This window comes from Struthio camelus, chromosome 1 (assembly GCF_040807025.1).
Source record: "Struthio camelus isolate bStrCam1 chromosome 1, bStrCam1.hap1, whole genome shotgun sequence".
Taxonomy (NCBI): Eukaryota; Metazoa; Chordata; class Aves; order Struthioniformes; family Struthionidae; genus Struthio; species Struthio camelus.
The window spans coordinates 81111134-81134283 of record NC_090942.1 but is presented as its reverse complement, the minus strand read 5'-3'; the positions used below and the strand labels follow the sequence as shown (position 1 = coordinate 81134283).

General features: G+C 39.3%; 1 protein-coding gene across 4 annotated transcripts in view; it reads left to right on the top strand.

Moving 5' to 3' along the window:
* The window catches only part of LRP6 (LDL receptor related protein 6), a 121795-nt gene that overhangs the window by 51580 nt on the left and 47065 nt on the right, over window positions 1-23150 (top strand). For all 4 annotated transcript variants that reach the window (XM_068952989.1, XM_068953016.1, XM_068952998.1 and 1 more), the window contains exons 4-5: window positions 13407-13603; window positions 14349-14480. In XM_068952989.1, coding sequence (XP_068809090.1) covers window positions 13407-13603; window positions 14349-14480 — 329 coding nt within the window. The remainder of the gene's footprint in view (window positions 1-13406; window positions 13604-14348; window positions 14481-23150) is intronic.

The window sequence follows — 23150 nt, the reverse complement described above, 5'->3', positions numbered from 1 at the left end:
TGCTGTAACTCTCATTAAGTTTTTCTTGTCAGAACTCCCTGAGTCCTATTCTTATTTGTGCAAGGCTACATAGACCTACTGAAAAGAGAAGTCTGCTTCCATGCTGTGTTGCTGTGATACTCAGAAATGAAGAAAATAATCTGAAAAAGTGGATGATCATATACTAGTTTTTCAGTTTCATTAATCCTAGTGTTTGGAATTTAGTGGAAAACGATCTTTACAGGGAAATATGCTAAAATGAGAATTTTTCTCCAACAGCTTTATAGTGAGGATGTAATGATTTTTGATCCAGCTACAGCCATCTATTAATTAAAGATATGACTGGTACTTTGCAAATACACGTTTATCTGTAGTTTAGAGGATGACCCTCTTCTTCGTTAAATGAGATAGCTTTGACAAGTACTGTTTGCACATACAAATGAATCACAGTTAACTTGTGCCCAAGATACCATATGGAGATACGTTCAATTTTTGAGGCTTTCCTTTGCATGTTTTTGTGATGCTTAACTGATTTACCTAGGCATGAAATATCTTTTCTTACGGCCTTCGTTTCGACATCTTAGTGATTTGTCCCTTCTTTCATCGCAAGTGTTAATCTCGCGTAAAAAATTGGGCTCTCCAGAAAAATCTCCACTGACGAGATAGGTGTTTTGTGTTGACTTGTGGGCAGAAGCATAGCCATCATGTACAAAACACTTTCACTGTCTTCATGTGGTATTTATTTTGTGCTCTATGGTTTCTTGCAGTGCTGGCCTGAAAGACTATGTCATATTCTTTCAACTTTTGGTCTCTTAGCAGGCAAAAAAAGTTATGTCGATTCATGCAGTATTTTTATCATGGTGTTTGTTTAGAGAAGGTAGCAGGAGTTGGGTGTAATGTGTGTTTTAGACATGTGTGTTTGGATATGAATAGTCTAACTGGCTTTTTTAATTCAAGATGTGGAGATATGGATATGTTATTTTGAAGTAGCCATTGATTTGTTTCTCTTTTGCAGGAAAGAAACCCTAATAGCACTCAAAAAAAGGATTATTTAAAATGGAAGACTATCTCCTAAGTTTTCAAGTAATGGAAAGAAAAGGATAGAAATTATCATGTACAATGACTTGAGTCTTTATTTATTTTTTTAATCAATTTTGGTTAACGGAGAAGAAGATTTTAGGGTGTCCCAGTTAAAAATGTTTGGGAAGCTAAGAAAAATATTGTCATATATCTCCTTTGATAAGAACAGAAAGATCATGAAATCAGATGTGTAACAGAAATTAAAAAAGACTCATCTTTCTGAAACTGATCACACACGGGGCTCAAGGCGACAGCTTGCCACCTGAAAAACTGCAATGCAAATGTGGGTTTCTTGCACAAATATGAGGTGCTCACAGATGATGGTAGGAGTAAAAGAAACAAACAAAATTGAAGCAACCCCACCCTCCAAACAGCAGTAATAACAACAAGAAAGTACAACTCCAAAATGACTACTAATATGATCACGCCTAAAACCCACATTATGCATTTGTCCAATAGGATAATTAGGTGGCTTGGTTTTTATTTTTGAGTCACCTTTTTCATACCCTTGTATTTATATGAGAGGGAAAAGATTACCTTATTCGAACAATGTGCTGCTGCAGTCTGGCTGGAGTGCTTTTAGGCAAGGTGTGTGCATCAGGCTCTGCAAAAAATTGTACTAGTTTGGGTAGCACTGGAAAATGATGCATAATGGAGTGATGATTTTTGAAATGTTAGTTGTTTGAAAAGTACCCTCTAATCAAAATTAACAACACCACCAGCCAAATCTATATTTACATTCTTCCCGCAGAGCACAAATCTCTCTGTCTTATCTAGCGTCTCCAGTCTTTCCGGCTCCACAGCTACCTCAGTATTTCCTGCAGTCACTAGTGTATTTTCAGTCATCTTTTGCTACAGAAAAAGCAAACTTTTCCCTTACTGACGACCTACTGTGCAGCAGTGTAAATATGCTTGGCTTAGAGTTTGGTTTTTTTTTTATTGTAAGTGTGTCTATTCCCTTGCCTGCCTTTGGCCAACCTCATGATTCATTCTAGAAACTGGGCTATCGAGGTATAAACTTTTCTTGGTGTAAGGGGCTGCTCAGCCCCATCTGTCTGCAGAGTGCTGAGCTTTCTGTGTAGCAGTTGTGTCTTGTGACACAGAAGTGAGGTCACCTGGGTCACATCGGTTACCTCATTCCAGAGTGTAAATTCTGTGGAATTGGTGAAACTGGTATTAAAGATCTGTATAGACAAGTGATTTAGGTTTTAGATGTATTCATTCTTTTTTTTTTTAACATATTTGTTAAAAAACAAAAAAAAAGCAGTCTAATTCTTAAAAGGAGCTCTTTTTAAAAATGATACTGAAATTTATCAGAAATATTTCATGAGAATATGCTAGTATGTTACTATTTGAGGGGGAGAAAGGGAAAATATTGTCTTTAGAGGAAAGGGCATATGACTTCCTTTAAGCACTCCAAAGTGCACAGCACTTCCAAGAGCACTTGTTTTTCCCTAGGCTTGTGCGAGAGTTCAGAAGATTCAGACAAGAATCAACATCTGTATCCAGGGGTGTGTTTTTTGTTTTTTATTCTTTGCAATTACATCATGGAAGAAAGAAAAGACTTGCAGGAGACGTTAAACTGTTCTACAGTGGGTTTTTATGTATTTTTTTTTCCTCTGCTATGACCTCTTAGTATCTGTCTGCCATAGGAAAAAGAGATCCTTTAGGGTTGTCTAAAGTGATTATTTTTTGTTAAATATTTTCTGACAGTTATTCAACAAAAACTTAATTTTCTCCATCTGATATATTACAGCAACTGTAGTTTGTTTAGCTTTCTATATGTTGACTCTTAATTCACTAATCTATTAATCTTCTTTGTCAATAACTGATTTTCTAACATTAAGCAAGACCAGAAAACTCCTGTTTCTGCAAACAAAAGAGAAATCTTTGAAGTCTTCCTTTTAAGCAATTACAAAAAAAAACCAACAAAAACCCTCAATCTGTTGTCTTAGTCATCCCCACCCTCCAGAAAAAGGAAAACTAAACAGATTGTTCTGTGAACAGGGGAACTGGTAATGTCTCTCTGGCTCTCCTGTCTCTCCAGCTCTCCTTCCCAGCATCCCTCAAGTATTCCCATGTCTCCTTGTAGTCTTTTGCAGCATTATCCCTTGCGCCTTTCTGTCTCTGCTGTCTGCCTTTATTTCTTCTGCTGCCCGTCTTCTCACGTGGGCCTATTGCAGTGGATGAGGCTTGCAGTGGGTAAGGCCTTTCCCGTAGTACACAATGCCAGTGGGATCCCTCGCATCTACCCAGGCATCTGTTTGTTAAGAACAAATCGCAGCAACTGAGTATCTTTTGTGATCTCCAGCTTCTCGAGTGACTGGCCGAGAGTTACAGAATGCATTGGGCATGGAGGTGGAGAGGGGTGCTTAGCAGTCACAGCCATCACGATCGGATAGTCTTGCTTCCATGGGGAAGGACAACAAAATGGGATGGGGCCAGTTCTTTTCGCCACCCACTTTTAAAATGCCCTTTTTAAAATAACCCCTTAAAAGGGTCACCTTTTAGAATCATTTTCCACAAGAATTAAGAATAAGGGAATAGAGGAGGGCAAGAATTTTATCATTGACTGTGTCATCTCACTTAAAACAGACTTTTTGGCTCATTTATAAGCTCCTGGTTTTAGTGATTTGATCTGGGAATTTAGACCCTCTTCTAATTGTTCCTTTATATTTAGAAAATAAGGGGAGTTTTTATTGTTGCCATCTAAATTGCTCCTGATTAAACAGTTTTCGTCATCGTTGTGAAGTGCTGCTCGTTTTTCTGCTGCTTTACTTGCTGTGGTCTTGGAAAACATTTATGCTTCTGGAAGCTAGAGCCACTGAAGAACTGAAAAAGGCAATTGACTTATTAAAAGAGGTGTAGCTTCATAAAAAATACAGTGTCCTAGATCTGACTAGATTTGGTCACTCTGTGAAAGCAAGCAGATGAGTAAAGATTTGACCTGTCTCAATTTCTTTTAGTGTTGCATAATGTTAGGTGAAAAAGAGAGTCTATGGCAGATAAATGTGATTGTAAAAGCTTATGTAAAGAAGTATGATGTAAGGGTTTTCATAGCGGGGGGGAAGTAAGCAATAGCTAGAAGCAAGTAACATCTTTATATCAAAATCAATCTTAAACAACTCAACCCTATTTTTGAGATTTGGATGGTGAGAAAAAAATAGGTTAAACAGGTAAAGACTTTAATTAGCTTCACTGATGGATAAATTCTGAAGTATAGTGGTTCAGACTATGCTCTATTATTTGGAATGAGTGAAAGGGAAAACTTCCTGACATTTTTATGTATGTAAGAAATCGTAATTCTTTTTCTTTTTATTCTTGTAGTCCAACTATCATGTCTACACCTGGTACCGTACAGCAATTAAAACTTGAAGATTTATTTGTTAGACAAGGATATTTATATGCATGGATGCTTGGCTTCTTGCCTTGCATGGGTCAAAAAAGTGGAAGAGAAAAGTAGGCAAGTGGGAGGAATGTGCAGGGAGAGAAGCAAAGGACGTCTTGATTTTGTCACCTTTCAGCGTAGGATCTAGAGAAGCTCTCTTTAGGGTCTGTGAGCCTCTGCGTCAAAATCAGTACGCACCACCACAGTGCTGGCAGAGCTTCTCATCCTCATATATTGAGATAGAACTAGTTAATGGTGAGAAGCACTCACCGAGTATGTGGTAGAGTAGTAAATCCATGAGAAAATCTGTACAGCAAATTTTACAGTGATCGTATATAGTTACCTACTAGCCTTGGGACTTATAAGCCTGAGCGACTTCACAGTGATGGGCTCATTAGAATAAAGAGGAAGAGTGCAGAAGTCGATGACTAGTGCCCTTGGTTTGCCAGTGAGAGAAAGGAATGAACAGTTTTTCATGTCAGAAAATAGTAATGAAAAAATTAAATTGGTGCATAGAAGAGATGTTTTGGGGTTTTTTGTTTTTTGTTTTGTTTTTTTGGGGTTTTTTTTCCTTTTGCAGCTCTTGCCCTGCTCTTATCAGAGTGAACAGTTGCTTTTTGTGGGACTAATTAAACAAAACTGAATTGCAGACAGCTCTCCTGTGAGTAGAGTATCCGAGATAGGTTGGCCTGCTAAGGCAGCTCTTGAATTAATTTTCTCTTCCTTTACCCTGCAGCAGCAGTTCTAATTAATAAGTTAACACGTTACTGGCTGAAGGGAAATGCACTTACAAGGTCCCCCAGGAAGTGCTGGTGCTAATGAGATGGGTTTTGAGGCCGGTGTAAGAAAACATACTTTCAGCAACTGTCAGAAAGCTGGGAAGCTCTTGCAAGGAGGTGAATGTCTGAAGTTTTTGCTCCAGCATTGCTTTCCTATTTTCAAGCATCATATCACGTCTGTCTACCAGAGGATTAGTTGCAGATTGGATGAAAAGCTAAAAATATTATGTCCCTGCAGTTAGAAGTGTGTTTCTTTTTCATTATCTGTGTATAACATGAACAATATATGAAATTACATACAAGATATGGTAGTGTTCTCTGCATACCTTTGTGTATAGCTGCGTGAGGTAAAAATATTTAATTCCCTCAACCACTGAAGAGGAACCAGTCTAGGGTGAAAAGTTTGTCTGTTGTAATACCTTAACAAAACATTGCAGGACAGTGCAGAAGAGGAGTAGTGCCCTGATTACAACTACTAGAGAAGCCTGCATAAGTAGAATTAATTAAATGGTTTGGACACAGAGCTGGAGTGAATTTCTGGGTTCTTCCCCAAGGCACCTCTGAAATAAGATGCTGGAAAGCTGCAGCCTCAAAACATCTGTGTTTGAGAGAGGGTGTGTGCGTAGATAGGTGTACGTACACCATGTATAACTAGAATCACTAAACCACAGGTCTCTGCATATTTGTAGACTTCTACTGAAAGGGAAATATGTAGTACAGGATAATTAGCCCTGGTAGAGCAACAGAATAGCAGCTTATCAATGCTGCTTCCAGGAGCTGAGATGGCATAAGCAGATTTCGTTCAGGAGCACAGCCCTGCTGAAAGCAAAGGAGAAGCATCTCCAGGTGATGAAGAACATACGCGAAGCACTCCATAGTCCGTGGATCTATCCGTCCACCTCCCCCTAAACTCCATCATCTCATCCCTTTGGCTTGCCAACCTCCCCTCTTGCCAGAGGCCTTTCAGCTATACGGCATGTCATAGAGGTGATTTAACTGAAAAATGACTTACAGGGTGACTTAATTTCTCAACCACTGTTTTACTTCTGATTCTTTTTCAAGATTTTGATAAAGCTGGAATTTGAAATATTGTCACTAGACCTGTTATTTGTTACGAGTACTTTCTGGAAACTCATGGTAATTGTGGCTTCAAGTGGCAAAAGAGAAAATATTTTGGTTTTAAAATTCAGTGTAATATCCCATATGGAGTGTTTCCTGTTTACTTTTTCAGGTAATTAAAACCAGGCTTCTATTCTGATAGGAATGTTTGAACAAGCATTTATGGTGAAAATCCAGTTTAGTTTTCTCAGCTTGTCTTGCATATGTCTGTGTGAGGTTGGTGGAAGAGGAAACGGTGCAAGTTTGTGAGGGAGTCGTAGCTCCCTGCCCTGCCTGGGGCATCCATGTGGTGGGGTGGGGACACACAATCATCTAGTTTCTCTTCGTTTGATGGTGTGCCGAATTCGTGCTGAAAGTGCTTCGGCTACTTGCTAGTGTCCCCAAATGTCAGAAGTCGTGGATGTGTAGTGCTTGTCTTTTTCTGAATGTCTGGCATTTTAAGTAATCTGTTGATGGAGAGAACCATTTTCTGTAAAACATTGTAATTTGCATCCTGCAAAGCTGTCTCTGTTGTATGCTTGCTTTAACAAGTAATAGGTGCAAAAAGCATGGTGCAGAGTATGGCCCTTTGCATTTATATGTATTCATCAAGCAAGGTATATTTAAAAATGGCATTCTGTATGCTTTGCTTTTTCTTATTCTGAGAAAGAAAATAAATACCTGAGAAGAATTCAGCTCACAAGTATTTTAGCTGAAAGTGGGATTCAGTGTAGCACAAGAAGTAAAGTAAAACACAGCAAATGCAGATATGAGCATACCTTAAATACTTTCTTCAGCAATATCTAGGCTAATCAGAAAGCTTTTACCTCTAGATGGTATGAATTCCCAGTTCTGAGTATTGTATTGTTTTTGGAGATCAATATGGTAAACTTTACCTGCCAGGGTATATGAAATTGCCCATTAAGGCATCATACCATGCTTTACTGCAGTGCCTTGCTGTGCCTGTAACAGCTGTAATTTGGGAGTATAACAGTAAAGCAAGAAGTTTCCGTTTCTTACTTCTTTTCATTGCTATGATGCCAATATTGCTTTGGTGAAATCAGAATAGATTTTTCTCTTGATAAGAATACAAAGAACAAGGATAGATCCTAAGAAAGGTCGAAATCTGATCTCATGGAAGTGTTTCCTGCGAAAGAAATTGTCAAATATCATTTTTCTCTATTATTAGAAATGTAATACCCAAGCAAGGGCTTATCCTGCCTGAATGAAGTTGGTATAAGAAAATGCATCTGAAAAGGGTAGTGTCATGAACTTATTTTTCAGACCAAATAGTACATACACAGTGCCTGCTCATTTTAGCATCATTAGCACATCATACTTGGTATGAGCTACAAATGAAAACTTAAACGTCCACCCTGTTTTTTTTGCTCCTGTACCAGTTCTTTGCTTCGTAAAACTCTGATCTTCAGTTGTTCATTGTAGCAATTATATACTTAATGAGTGATTTTTTCTTCACTTTTCAGACATAATTACTTGTTCCAAACTATTTACAACAGAAGATAGAAGTATACCTACATTAAAAACAGTCAGTCTTCCTTTTTTCCCCCCAGATCAAGGATCTATGGTAGCCTAATAAGCAGATACTCAGTTTCATTCTTCAGATTCCTGAGAGAGACCGACCTTTGGGTAATAAATGCTCTGGTAAGAGTGAAATATGCTATGTGGCTAAAATATGTATATTTTATATGTATATTTATGTATATTTTCCATGCAGTTGTACCTTACTACTGGAGAACTGGATTAGCTATCTGAATTTAAGGCATCTCTGATGAGTAGAAACGCTCAAGCAAACGACTGGCATGCCTGTGCTTTCAGAACACCACATCTGGCGTGGGGGCTGAGCTTCCCTGGCTCACACTGTGGACATACATCCCATTACAGCTCTTGCCTCACTGATGGAGATATGATTGCCCTAAACCTGCCCGCAGCTGCTCATCAGCATCTCTCTTCCAGACACTGCTCTGTCCTCAGGCCTGATAACTGAACTGCACATGTGAGCAGTCTCATGTGTCTCATTCATCTTTACTAACCCTGCTCATTTTGGATGAGTTGGGTTTAGAGGCCTAAGAGATGGATATAATACAGGTCTACCCTCTAATGTTCATTCTTTAACATTGAGAGAATAGCAGTAAGCTGAACTACCTTAATTTTTTCCCCATCTTCAGTTGCATTTCAATTTGGTTAGCAAAGACAATAATAGGTTTGTCCTTCTCTGATAGCCTAGGAGATGGTATTAGGTATGAGATCCTCTAGAGAGACACTGGAGAAGTAGATGCAAATGTAAATGTGGAAATTCTTCCACCCTGCCGTGGCGATTGACTGCTGGCAGCCTCAGAGGTGAAGTGAAGGGAATGCAGATAAAAGCTGCCTGTGACTTCTGTTCATGCACCACATCAACTGATAAAGATAGAGTGAACAAGGCTTAAATAATCATCAAATTTTGTATACAGCCTTAGATGGTGGGCTCTGGCTGTCTCCTTTTTGACCTCCTTTGTGCAGATTTCATGATTCCTGGTCTTAGGTGTGGAAAATATTTTTTCCTCTTTCTGTTGAGTTGGAAACAGATCCCATTATATTTTGGATTGGACAGATAACAGCATTGAAACAAACTGTTGTTTCAGCTGGCTGTTATTTCAGCATACTATTCATCTTGAATATTATGTCTGTATACTTATATGTTACGTTATAACAGAGACAAAAATGAGTGTTGCTGCTGTGCAGCTGGACTGTTAATAGGTTAGAGAAGTGCAGGCCAGGATGTCTGAAGGCCAGTTAGAGAAGTGCAGGCCAGGTGTTCTGCAGCAATTCTGGTCAGGTTTTGAAACTGGGTAAGTGTAATGTAGCCAGAACAGAAGGGATTTGTTAAATGTAAAGTCTGTATTTGTTTTTGTGGAGAGGTGCAGCATCTATAATTACATTTGCTTTTATGCCATATTCTTGGGTATAAAATATTTTTCTGTTTAAGTTCTAGGAAAAAAAACCCTTAATCCTGATACTATTTTTGCATCTTGATTTTGGTGGCCTTCTTTTGGTGTGAAGAATTATCACATCTCATAGCTATAATCTAGCTTTGGATTTGAATTCTACTGTTAGTTGCAAAAAAAGGCAGATGGAGGAAATCCCAATGGTGCTGAAGGATATGGATTTAAGTTGATCTTTTCTGTCATTTTGCTGTTAATTTTTATTTCAAGTTAGTTTTGTCTTTGTCTGAAATGCACATTATCCTGAAGCAGAAGCTTTTTTTGTCATTGTTACTATAAAAAAATAAGTAGTCTATGAATTTTCTTTTGTTTCAGAGTTCAGGAGCCCCTCCTATTATGTATATTTTAATTTGTTTGTTCTTTGTTTTCTTTTCCATTATCTTAAAGTATTTCACAGGCCTTTCTAACAGAATAAGAATAGAGCAAAGGTGAACGTATTTAAATTGGTTCTGTGTTTTTTCAGGCTGTAGAAAACCCTTTAGCATCATTTTTTTTTTATTGTAATTGCATCTCTGATTACCATGATGCTATAAATAGCTGTGTTTAGGAAATCATGGTGTACAGCACAAATGGAATTTAATTTCAGTGGAAATTCTTATTTTCTCTCTCTCTCTCTCTCTCTCTCTCTCTCTCCTCTTCCCACCTTCCTTCTCTGTTGTCCCATTCTACCTTTCCTTCTCAGCCAACTGAACAGAGTAAAGATTGTCATGTTCTGAATGTCAATCACCATTAAGATTTTAAGGCAAACTTGTGTAATTTACCTGCCTGGCACAGGGAAGATTATTAAGGTTACTGTATGTTTAGTGCCATCTAGTATGTAGCCAATTTGCGTGTTGTTGAAGCCCCAGATATGTCTATTGAACAAATAAGATTACTCCTTCTCTTTATCTCTCACCTTCTCATCATCACTGGTGTCTCTTTGCAACAGGACTAATAGTTTGAGTATAGGGGTTTGAAGGAACTAAGAGGTTAGTGAAGGATGGTAGGATGTAGCACTTCTTGCTGTTGTATCACTTGTTCACATAAAACCTGGGGCTAATAATGGGAAGGCTGGAAAGAGTCACTACCAAGCAGCTCTTGGGTCTTGTCAGTCTGATCACACCTGCAGCACCCTAACTGCTGCCCTCGTTGGGAGTTTTTATTAGTCAGGCCACGAATGTGGAGCCATGGCTGCCCTTTGACCCCAGGTGAGTGCATGTTTTGGTGGTCAAGCACACTGTATATGGGAAGCATGTACTTCTGTCAGCCGCACACAGTGGTTAAACACTACATATGACGTTCTTTTCCTATTCATTCACCAAGGCATGTTTAATGAATAATGAGTTAAGGCAAAAGTCATTCTCCTTCTTCTCACCCTCCAAACCCAAGCTCTGCAGTTCTTAAAGCAGGCTGCACTAAACAATTGCTTTACACCAGCCATGGGAAAACCATTCCTTGCTCTATCTTCTCTTCCTTTTCCTGTTTTTTCCCACCTCAGCTCACCGACCCTTCCCCTCCTTCTCCTCCTCCTCCTCCTCATTAGCTGTGGAGCTGTCAGCCCTAGGAAGGCTTGTTTAGCGTGGCTCAACCACTGCTTCAGCGCTGACACAAATTGTGCGGCTGCTTTTCAGCAAAGCTGCTAGTGCAGCCCGTGGAATGTGTTCAGAGAGGAAGAAAGCCCCTCTGATTGTGCTGATTTGAGGTGAGCTATCACCTTATAATTGCTTGCTGGAAAACCAGGTATATGGTTTATATAGTACTCATATTACTCGTGTTAATGAAATGCAAGGACTATGTACCAGTGTATTTGGGCTGAAAGCCATTTTCATGAGACAGTCATGTCTACTAAGAAAATGACATGAATTTGAGTATTCGCTTCAAGGCTGATAGTGCTGTCAAATGAAGTAGCTCTCTCACACTGTTGAATCTCACCCAATAAGGGCTGGTTTCAGTAAGGGTCACAGTTCACTTTATGCATTGCTATAGGAATAGATGGCTGTCCAAAAGTCAGGCACACCTAGCACCCCATCTGTTGGGCTCAAAGGTTTATTCTCACTAGGAGCTGATGGGCACTAATCACTTTTTAAAATCTCTGAATCTATTTAAAGTGAATAGCTGAGTAGTAGGAATGCTTCAGAAAAATCTATATATCAGCATGCCCGTATAAAAGGGCATATTCTCTTTGGTTGAGATTTGGTCATCATGATAGCTTTGTATTTTATTGCTTATAGCCCATGTAACGAAGGACTTGGATAATCTCAAGTCCTGCTGTAAACTAAAATTATTCATATTTCAAGTCATTTAAGATTTGGGGGTGGTGTTTGTACAAATGTTTGCAGAATAAGAATGCCTTTATACTGAATAGCATGTTGTTATGGCTCCACTGTTTGGCTGGTAGGTTTTAGCTGTAAATTATATTACAATAGTCTTTTGTAAGATGCTCAGGTTGTGCATTTAATTAGAAGCAAATACATATCTGACTCCAGACAGAGATAAGAAGGAAAAGATGATGTGTCCTAGTTTCTAGTGCACAATATCAAGAAATAGAAATTTTTATTTGGTGTAGAACTGGAACACTAGAGTGACAACTTGGGGACTGTATGTGTTTTTCTCAGGAGCAGAAAAAATAGAAACTTTAAAGATAATGCATCTTTTTCCAGAAGCTAAGGTGAAAGAACTATAATGACTGTAGCCTCTTTGTGTTAAGTATCATTAGTGTTAAGTATCATTAGTAGAATATACCTTCCATATTAAAGCAAGCTCCTTGCCTTAATATACTACTCTGTTCTATTCTAACATTCATTTGGAAAGCAAAAATATTTTTGTCTTCTACTAAACCAATCCAGTACCGACTTCCTCACAGAAGTGATGCATGTAGCATGTGGGCATTTTGTCCACAAATAGACAGATACTGACTTTTTCCCCTGCAGGAAGAAAGTTGGGAGTTTGGCAATCACAGTATACCATATACTTGAAGTGCAGCTATGTGTCAAGCCCTTATGCTTTTGCTTAGGAAGTGGGATGGGTATCTGCAGCGTTCACTGGGAGCTTGTGTGTGTGTGTGTGTGTGCACGCACGAACACTTATGCACCTGCACAGTTAGGAGGGAGAAGAGAGGTGAGGAGAATTGCTTTTAAAAATGGTGTTTGTGTGGCCCAGCTTGGAGTAGGGTATAGGACCAGATGACCTCCAGGGTCCCTTCTATCCAGAATTTTTCTGTGATTCTAAATAAAATAACCATAAGAATTGAGCTGCTTAATTCTAGTTCTGAGGAACCTGGATATAGATAATTAGTTTCTACATCACAAGAACCTGGGAAAACTGTCTTCAGCAGTATCTGTACTGCATTTTTGTGATGCCTAATGAGTGTGTGTGTGTGTGTGTGTGTGTATATACATAAAATATATGGATATACCCTTTAATTTTGTTTATGAACCTGGAGACAGGCAGTGACCCAGTTTGCTCAGAAATGATACCATTACTGTGGCAGAAGATCAGTAGAACTCTGTTTAATGGCAATGCTTTTAATAGAAACAATACCTTAATAATTATCATAATAGTGAATCATGTAAAATAAGTTTAAGGATTTCTTTATGCTAAAACTGTTTGCTAGTAAAGATTTTTCGTTGGGTTCAAAACAGGAAAAGTAGAAGAGATGGGTGGACTGCTGATTGATCAAATATTATCTGTTTGAAATCTGTTGAGCCTGAAAGCTATGGACATTATGTAGCAGCAGGTAGCAATCTGACTTGTATAAAATCAGCTGTTCCTCCCTGCTTACACACGATGATGACACAGAGTCATTCACAGCTGTTGAACGTTACAGGAGTCCTAATAGGTAGCTGCAGACCTAGGTAAGAATTTCAGTTGGCATTTCTTGGACTTGCTAGCATCAGTAGGCAGCCCAGAAACAGGACTCCTGTCTCATCCCCCCAAGTCATTCATCACATTGGTACACTACGTTTGTTTCCTGTAAGTAAACAGAAAGTCTTGGTCAACAGTACTTGCTCTGTAAAACAACTTCTCACGAAGGCTATGTTCAGGCAAAACTGTAGCATGAATTGTACATGAATATTCATTTTCTTCCTTGTACCCTATTAGGCAAGCAGTGGTTAAAGGCTCCCTTCCACATCCTTTTGCATTGACACTGTTTGGGGACACGTTGTACTGGACTGACTGGAACACGCATTCGATCTTGGCCTGCAGCAAGTACACTGGGGAGGACCTGCGTGAAATACATTCCAACATCTTCTCTCCCATGGATATCCATGCTTTCAGCCAGCAGAGGCAGCCAAATGGTAAGCTGCCTCACTTTCTTTTTTTAACTGCAAGTTGGAACGGATTTGCAGAAGTCTTCATTAGTCCTTCTGTATGGTGGCGGGTGGCTGCACTCGCATGATGATGCAATTTTTCCGATGCAGTAATTGGGGAAAAAACCCAAAGAGAATCCAAATATTCTCTATATTGTTTTTAAGGTCAAAAAAAAAAAAAAAACCACTTGCTTTTTCTCTGACTGCCACGTTTATCCTATTGTTGTATTCCTTTTTCTGCTTCATGTGCAGCGCGAAGGCAGCTTGGTATTTTTATTTTTTCTGAGTAGTAGTTCTTAAATGGAAAGCAGTGTTAATTTGACAGGTGATATTAAGGAAGACTAGTTCTGTGTAATAACCACTGTCTTAACCATTTTGTTAATTTACTGTACTTGCATTTTGTTTTTATATATACAACCTACTATACATTCAGTACCAACATATTAAACAGTTTGTGAAACTGAGGAGAGCAGAGATGAAACAAGGTTCTGGCTTAGAGCTAAGTGCTGCTCCTCCAAGAAAGGAATCATTCAACATCCATGCATTTTGGTACCATAAATACCCCACTACTCAACACTTGGAATTAATTTTTACTTTTTCTATGTTTATTGTTTCCTTCTTTATCTGTTTTGCTGCCACCAATTCTACTACTCAAAAGCTGTATGCGTCTCGACACATAAGATGAGGTCATTCATTATCAGAAGCATTAATCTGTGTGATTTATGTTTAACAGCTACAAACCCATGTGGAATTAATAATGGTGGCTGCTCCCACTTGTGTTTGATGTCTCCTACCAAGCCCTCTTATCAGTGTGCGTGTCCCACTGGTGTGAAACTTCTTGAGAATGGAAAGACCTGCAAAGATGGTAGGTTTTGTTTTTAAAAATTCTTTTAGATTAAGCACAGAGTAATTTTTGGAGGGATAGAGGTTCTTCCATCTTCACTGCATAATGCACGTTACGGGTGGGAAATTGTGAAGCGATTTATGTTTTTGCAGTACAGATGTGACAGGAAAAAATGCCCTCTGCTTTTCAAAAAAGAAACATAGTCTCATGGCTGAAGAGTAGGTTACCTGCAGTCACAAAATTTAGGTTACAGTTGTCGCTGCTTGTCTGCTAGTTTTTGTGTAAGATTTTGGGGAACTTTGTTCCTTTTCTGTAAAGAAAATGATGCCTACCTCCTCTATTGTCTCTAAATGTTTCTAACATTATTGATCATGAATTTGTTTTTGGCTAATAGGATTATACGATTAAAACAATTTTATTTTTAAGACCTGATTTTCATTTATATACACACATGCGCAGCATCTCTTTCAGCACATATGCATAAATTAAGCACCTCTATCTGTATGTAGAAATTGAAACGAATGGCATAATTTTAGACCTGTTGAGGGTGTTTTAGCCTTAAAACCCAAGATATGATTGAGACTTAGGGCTGCTGATGCTCACCAAAAACTGCCTGTAGTGCCTCATTATGGTTTAATGTGTTTGATTTCAAATTCTTACATTTTGCAAGTCTAGATCTTCTTGTGACATTGTACTGTGGGTGTGTAGCACATTAAGCAGTAGCAAAATAAACATTGGGAAAAAATTAACTCTCTCATAAATAATCTTTTATTTACTCAGTGTTCCTCTATGACAGGGGGCAGGGGAGGAAGAAACAGGAAGATACAGCAGAATTAACTGTAAATAGGGTAAATAAATTATATACAGGAATAATTTTTATGCTAAATTTTCATTTTATATTTAAAAAAATTTCTAGACTTGTCAGCTACTGTTCGGTGTTTTCTGTAATTTCACACTATTTCATGCTTTCTGCTGATTATTTTTATGTGGCTCTATGTGTCTGTGTGAACCTTGTTAAAATAAATTGCTGCTTTTATGTGAAAAACCTCAAAAGCAACTCCTAAATTAGCCTTGCAGGATTGTTGTAAGAACCTACTGATACTTGCGCAAGATGTTATTCTCCCATTTCTGCCAGTGCAAGGAACAAGCTTTAATGATACTGTTCTGGGTTGGTCGTATTTTGTCAGAATGTGTCACAAGTTACGTGTTTTTCTTAATACTTGATAAGTATGGGTAAGCTCCTTTATGGACTCAGATAGCTAAAGCAGCTGTTACCCAATACAGGCATATTTCCAAAAGTAGAACTGCATGAAAAGCCTGTGTGGTGAGGGCTTGGTCACCAAGCCAAGTGGAGGTAGAAGAGCAGAAAAGCAGAGCCTGAATGATGAAGGACAATAGTTGGAACAAGCCAGAGAGCGAGAGAGGGGGAAGCGGCTTCCATTGGTGACTGGAAAAAGGCTAGCGTCTTCAGGCAAGATAGCCTATTTTTCTTGTAATTTAAGAAACAGGTCTTTCTGTCAAAGATGTGTCAGCTTCCTTACTGAGGTCCAGCACTGTGTCCTCACAGAAGAAACCTACCACCCTGGTTAACTGCCCTGTGCTAAAAAACTTAATGGTATTTTTATAGTATGTCAAAATAATTTACCAATTTAAGTGGATGAGTGGACTCCTCAGGAACTGGTCTAGACATTCAAAAATAAAAACCTTGTAAAAGGACTTGAACTTCTCGTACAGAGATATTCAAAATTATCAGTTCCTTTCTTCAGCCATTCTTAAAGTGTCAGGATATACAGTTATTACTCTTACTCCTTGAACGCATGAGAAACCAAACTGAGTGTTCCTCTGCAGCCATAAAGTATACATGGCTCACAAAATATAGCTCCTTTTTTACCAGAAATTTTATTTGCCCATTTGCTGGGGTACTAAAGCATGTTGTCCATTTGTCTGCAAAAAAAAATTATGCAAGGACACTTATTTATGATATCCTAGTTAATATGATGTTGCATTTTTACCAGCCATTCTGTCATTGCAGTTTCCAAAATGCTATTCACCTCCTTTCTTAAGACGACAACTAGGGAGGGAGGGGAGGAAATGGAGACCGTGTTTATTTAGCTCAGTGCATGTTGTACACCACTGCTTATTGGCCTTAGAGACAAGTTAGTACATACCCAAGTCTAACAAGCTACTCCTCAACTTATGCGAGAGATCCATTGATTTCCCTCAACTTTGCTGATCCTGTGCGGAGCTAATTCCTAGGGGGAGCGTAAAGGCCAGCGGGAGTCCTGGCAGCCTACTGCTCAGTCTGCTCCAGTGTTAAGAGCTAGGCTTGACCCAAAATCATAAAATATTTGGGACTGTTTTTCACTCCTTGCCCTGAAGAGAGTTGCAGGTGATAGGCTTAGGGCTGTTGTGAGTGACCTGTGACTTTCCAGAGCCCTTCAAGTCAGTGTTTCGCTGTAATTTCATATAGTTGGGAAGGCTACAGCTACTAATTCAGGGGAAGGGAAAGAAGGGAGGAGAGGACGGCGTTTGGTCAGAGCCAGGCTAGCCAAGGAGCAGATTTTGAGCAGTAAATCTGTACGCGTTTGTGTGTCCCCTTCCCTCCTTAGGCTGCTCAGTTATACTGGCGGAGTAAAAGCACTTTCTCTTTTTTGAGGGCAGGGGTTTGGGGTTTTTTGGTTGTGGTTTCTTCGGTGGGTGTGTTTTGTTGTCGTTTTTTTCTTGCTGCTAACTATATCTGCTGTGAAGGAGGAGGACTGAACCCTGAGAATAGAAAATTTGTAACTCAGATCCTTTCAGTGTATTTGTGTTACGCTGAAACCAACTGAAGCACTGAATAATTAAACCAGTGGGCCAGGTTGGAGCTAGAACATATATGACTTTGGGGGAAGGAGAGGAAGGACTTGTGCGTAAAGAAAGGTGAAAACGAGGCCAAGACTCTTTCTTTTCTTAAGACAGTTTTGTCTTCTAGCTGTAGACTAAAATCAGTTCCTAAACTGAATTGTTTCACGCCGAAAGGAGCCTCTTCGAGAGGCGAACTTTATTTCCTGCTGTGCTGATGAGAGCGCTGGGCTGGACAGGAAAGATTTGGAAGGGCGAATTTTGAGTGCGTGTTTGTGGTGTTTGCAGTGGTTTGGCAGTGACGGATGATCCTTGCAGCCAAAGGTGAGGCTGGCTGACCCTCCCGGAGCAGTTTCCATGGCAACCTAGCATTTTTGAATAATCTTGGTTTATAGCAAAACATCTTCCCCCTCACCCCTTTTCCCCTGTGTTGGTTTCTTGGGTTTTGGGTTTTTTTTTTTTTTTTCATTGCACCTTAGAGGAATTTTACCATTTCCTATGAGGGTTTGGAATAATAACCCCCGCCCTCCATTTATAAATGCTTCTCCACAGTGTTTCAGAAAAGAGTGATCACTTGGAATCAAATTAGCTATTTTTCTAGTAACTGATAGTACTGGCTGGTTGCTCGGCTCTTAACTGCTATTCCCCTTACCAAACAAAACGGCTCTTTAATTGAGACGTGGGCTAGGAGCAGACACTGAACTCCCCCAGTGTCTAGGTGAAAGTTTAAAAATACCCATCCCTCCAAGAAAAGAGAGGCAGAATAACCAGTTTTTGTAGCCAACTCTTCCTCAGTCAGTAATGTCCAACGCTGACTAAGAGTTGTGTCTGAGCATGCAACTCTGTTCTACCAGGATGCTTTTACCGATGTTGCCGTTGTGTTCTTGGTGACTTAGCTTGCTCTCCTGCCGGACGTATTGGTGCTTCTCCTTTTGAAGACTGTAGGCGCCACTGCTCCTTTGAGTTTGCTAGCGCTACTTTTAGATGACCTGCTTGGTAGCCCTTTTTGTAACAAAATTTAGGTGTGTTTTACAAGTTTGCCTTGGGAACTGCATTTTTGTTAGTTCTTGAAGATCTCCCCGTTAATGTGCTCAGCCTCTGTGTTTGCCTGCAGTGAATTTTACTTTTTTATTTCCCTCATTTGCTACTGTCAGTTCAAGTCCATAGTTTTTACTGAGAAAAACAGTGATGACTTCAGCTGACCAAGGAAATACCAGCGTCCTCACAAAGAGAAAGCACGGCTTCTAGCTTTCACGGGAGCCTTGCTTTGGCCGTTCTGCCCATCTCCAAGGAGGGAGAGTCTTTGTATTGCTCAGTGATGCTCACATAATATTTGCCTCCCAGATGTGGGGACAGTGACCAGAAATGGGCACTGTTTTTGCAAATTAGGACTGTCCAGTGGGAAATTCACCCTTCCACTTAGGTGGATTCTGGAATAGCCAGAATCCTGATTTGACTGCACAGATCAAGATATTAGTTTAATAACCCATCTCTTCCATTTCTTTTAAAGGGGAGGAAAAAAAATTATGATTAATTTCAGACATTTGTCCTTTTGCCTTTGTAGTTTTAAGGTTGAGCTCATCTAGATGAAAAGTCTCTTTGTTCATATTGTAATATGGGAGCTCCTGGACAATAGTGACTCTACAACTGGGGAAAGACATCTAGGAACGAAATATTTCAGTCAAATATGTGGTAACTCTATTGAGGATTTGTTAATGATCTTGATTTATCAGGCACAGAGAAATAATTTTGCATGTCGTAGGTCTAGCATTTCTTATGTATGAATTCCTGGACATGTGCCTGTGAAGCAGTGCTAGCCTCAGGAACCACTGATGGTTTTAGAGGTCAAGAATTTACAAATGACTGAGGCAAAAAAAAAAAAAACCCCAAATGTCTTATGTCACTAAGAAGATATAATTCACTGTAAAGGTTAGCAGGGTATTAGACATTGGATTTTAAAGCTTTGTCATAGTATGTATGTGCATGCTTCTGCTCTGCATTCCCTTTTCTCCCTTTTCCTCTGACTTCAGTTAGCCCATAGATGTAAATTATGATGATTTTTGATAGTGACTTTTTGAGAAAGTATTAGTTCTAGGACTAATGTAATGCACTATCCATGAGCTTGTAATCCCAGCTTTCAAACTGCTTAATAAAAGTAGGCTAAAGCTCTCAAAAATAAGAGCCTGGAGTAAAGCTTTATGTCTGTATTTAGACATCTTAAGTAAGTGGCTTGATTTTTAGAAAAATTACTAAATATCCTGAATGCTCCCTGACTTGAGGTGCTTTAAAAATATATATATATGTGTTGAGCATGTCCCCCCCCAATTTGAATAGTTTTGAATTTTTTTTTTTCTTTATGTTAGTTAAAGGTTGCTAAGTTCATTTAAGACTGTGTTGGAGATCAGCAAGAGGTGGCAAGCAGAAGGACCTGACTTGAAATATGGGGCAGTCATGTTCAAGGTAGCTTGCTCTGCTTGCAGGTGTTCACATGGGAACTTGGCACGGTGTAGTTTGAGCACTGTGAATGCACACCCTGGCACATTGGGTAGTCAGTGCTATCAAAGCCGGCACTGTGTTCAACAGCTGCAGTTGTGTCTGCATGTGATGCCTGTCAACAGGCATGCTGGCATGCTTGTGCTGGGTGCGGTGTAGATCTCAAGTGTATGTAACAGGGTGGGCACTGTTAATGCAGTGTCAGCAGTAAAAAAATTTCACTCCAAGTAGCCTGTGTGTTTATCTGAGTTTCTAGTCTGCTTTATATTTTTCATATGTGCAGTCTAAAGGGTCTAGAGAAAAACCAGTTCAGGTCTGCATATGCATGCTGAAGTCAGAGCTCTGCTTGCCGTGGTGCCCCTTGGAAAACATTTGAGCCAGTTGAGTTGTTGCGTATGTTCATGGGACATTACAGTCTCCCAATAGGTGTCAGTAAACAAAATAAACTGAGTTATGCTGGCCTGCAACCTGAGTTGCCTTTTCCTACCTTTTTGCACTTTTTCAAAGTGTGATTCCACACTCAGTGTTTTCCATCATGCTCCCTGTTAGAGGCAAGGCTTTCTTGAAGAGGCAGAGTGAAGAAGTCTGGGGATGGGTACAGGCTCATGGTAATGGGGGCAGGGGGAGAAGAGGGACAGGGGAGGTCAGAGGACAGAGCCACTGGCCTCAGTGTGTATCTGATCTTGCTGTCAGTTTTTACCTTTAGCTTCTTAAGTGGTCTTTGGAATAGAAATGAAGGGGAAAAAATGTCATTTTGTTTCTGTTATGTCTTTGCAACCTTAAGGATCTTGAACGTTCTTCTGGCTGGATTGTTTTTGGTGCCTAATCACGTAAAACTTTACAGCTGGTGTTTGTCACAAGTTCAAGTTGTTTTGTTCAAGTAGTTTGTTTTATTTCAGAGAAATCCTTTTTTCCTTGACTGTGGTCAAGGTGGTAACATGGTCATTCCATAGATGTGCCCGGATCTTGCATTTGCTGTTCTTGCTATTGTCAGGACAAGCCTGAAGACATTTGAAGCGATTTTTCCATCAGCCTACCTTCAAATGAGGTGTTTCTCTGCGACTCTTTTTTTTTTTTTTTTTTCCTGAACAAAATGCCTGGTGATCTAACTAAGCAGCTGAGGTGTCAGTTTGCAAATGGGCGGGTAATAGCTTTAAAGCAAGCTTTAAACTTTTTATGGTTTGATTAGCTGTGTGTGTCTGTGTGTGTGTGTGTGCACGCGCGCATGTATGTGTTTTGTTTGAGCGGGGGGTGGAATGTCAGCCAAACCCCTCGATAAAAACCATGAAATTCTTAGCTCGAGGATCCTGTGTGCAGCATGGGTTAGCTGAAAGCCAATAACTTCCTGATGCTGAATTAAGGCTTCAACACAGTGTGTTATTTGCCTAAACAAAAGTGTTGCAACCTGAAAGCAGGATGCTGAAGCTGTTGAAGCAGACCGTCTTTGAGAACAATCACAAGGTCAACTGGTCAATTTTAAGGGTGAGTTTCAGCAAAGGCCGGTTGTGCTCGACCAGTCTTACTGGGGAATTGGCATTGACTCTTCAAAATGACTGTCGATTCCAGCTGGAGCTCACAAAGTGTTTTTAAATTATGCCTTAAGCTCCTTATATCTGATGGACTGTACATAGCCTCCTCGTTATTTAGAAATCTGAAGTTAGTGCATTCACACAACCGTAATTTCATTAGATAATACAAAAAATGTGTTACTGATTTATTTTTTTTTTAACTGTACTATTTTCACAATTTTGTTTAAAAGGTAAATTGGATAAATGACCATGAAGTTAGTGAAGAAGGAAGTACAAAAGATTTCTTTTTTTCTTGAACCTAAATAGTTGGGATTAGCTATGTTTTAATGTTTTAGTGTTTTATATGACCATAATGCAGCTGAATGCTTGAATCTGGATTGTTTGAGATTCTTAGTAGCAGTAAATACAGACATAAGTATAGACAAGATTAGTTGCTTCTATAATCATAGAAATCTTATTCACATGCCTGTTTTCCATTTACTGTCATAAGCTTTAAATTATTTTAAAGGATGCATAGACAGGTTTTCCCCTTCTTGATCTTAATTAATACGTAAGAGTTCTTCACTAGATAAACAATTGAGCAGTGTGTACATGTGTTTCTGAACAGAAGAGGTGTTATAGGGCAGAGGATCCTAAAGCTAATCTTGATCCATTCTGGACTACTAATCAGGAACACTTGTAATAACGTTCTCAGTTTCAGTTGTTGAAAAGTGCTGTTTCTTGCAGCACCATGAAAGTGTATTAGATGTTTTTATGTGTTAAACTTGCTGTAAATTAAGCAATGGCTGCCTTGGCATCTGTCCAAAGTTTGACGTGCAGCAAGACTTCATCTAACACCAACCACAATTAATAACTTTTTAAAAAGAAATTTAAAAGAAACTTGGCATCAGGCACCTCACATTTTTTTTTGTCACTGACCTAGCTGCTTTAATTGTTGCTCTTCTAGTCTTCTAGCCCTGGTTTATACCTTTTGTAAGAACAGACATAGAAACGTGAATAGTTGTGTGGCTTGCTAATGACTCTTTTTCGCTGTGATGCCATTACATTTTTTTCTTGATCTTTTTTTCTCCTTATTTTTTTTCTGTCTTAGCACCTACATCAACCTCTGCCAAGCTCTTTTCCGCCACTACTTGAGGAGAGCCTTTGCAACACGCTTTCCCTGCATTTAGGATATGCACATTTTTACCTTAGTTCAGGCTTCCTTGAGGCCTGAACTGCTCTCATCTCCCAGAGACTCCAAACCGATAAACCAATTTAATTAGAATAGGGTGTGGTGGTTGTTTATCCTATCTTACAGTGAAATTCTAGTAACATGGGATTGAAAATGAAATGAAAATGAATTATAAAAGACACAAAGTAAATCTGTCATTGATCAGATGCAGTGGCACGTGCACCACTAAACAGCGTGTGTTGTCCTGTGTGCAAATGCTATCCACTGTGCATAGCTAATGTTATTTATTATGATTGTTATTTTTGACCTAAAAGCTATCAAGATTTCTGTACACTTCACTTCAAAATAACTTTATAAGCCATTCTGTTATTGATCTTCATGTCTTCAGATAAGCTTGTTTTCATCAAATGCGAGGAGGAGTTGGAAGCCTTCCTGCTTCACATTGTCACTGGAATCATTTCCCATCCCTGACTCCTCTAATAAAAGTTTCTCACAGGAGATTTACTTGTGGTGTTCTGCTAGCTGTGTTTTTCCCCTCCAAAAGGTGTTGAAACAAGCAGCTTGTTTGTCATGGTTGTCCCCTACACCAACAACCGCAAACAGGCAGTAAATTATTTATTTAATAATTAATTTTTCATCAAGGAGGCTGCAGCCCAT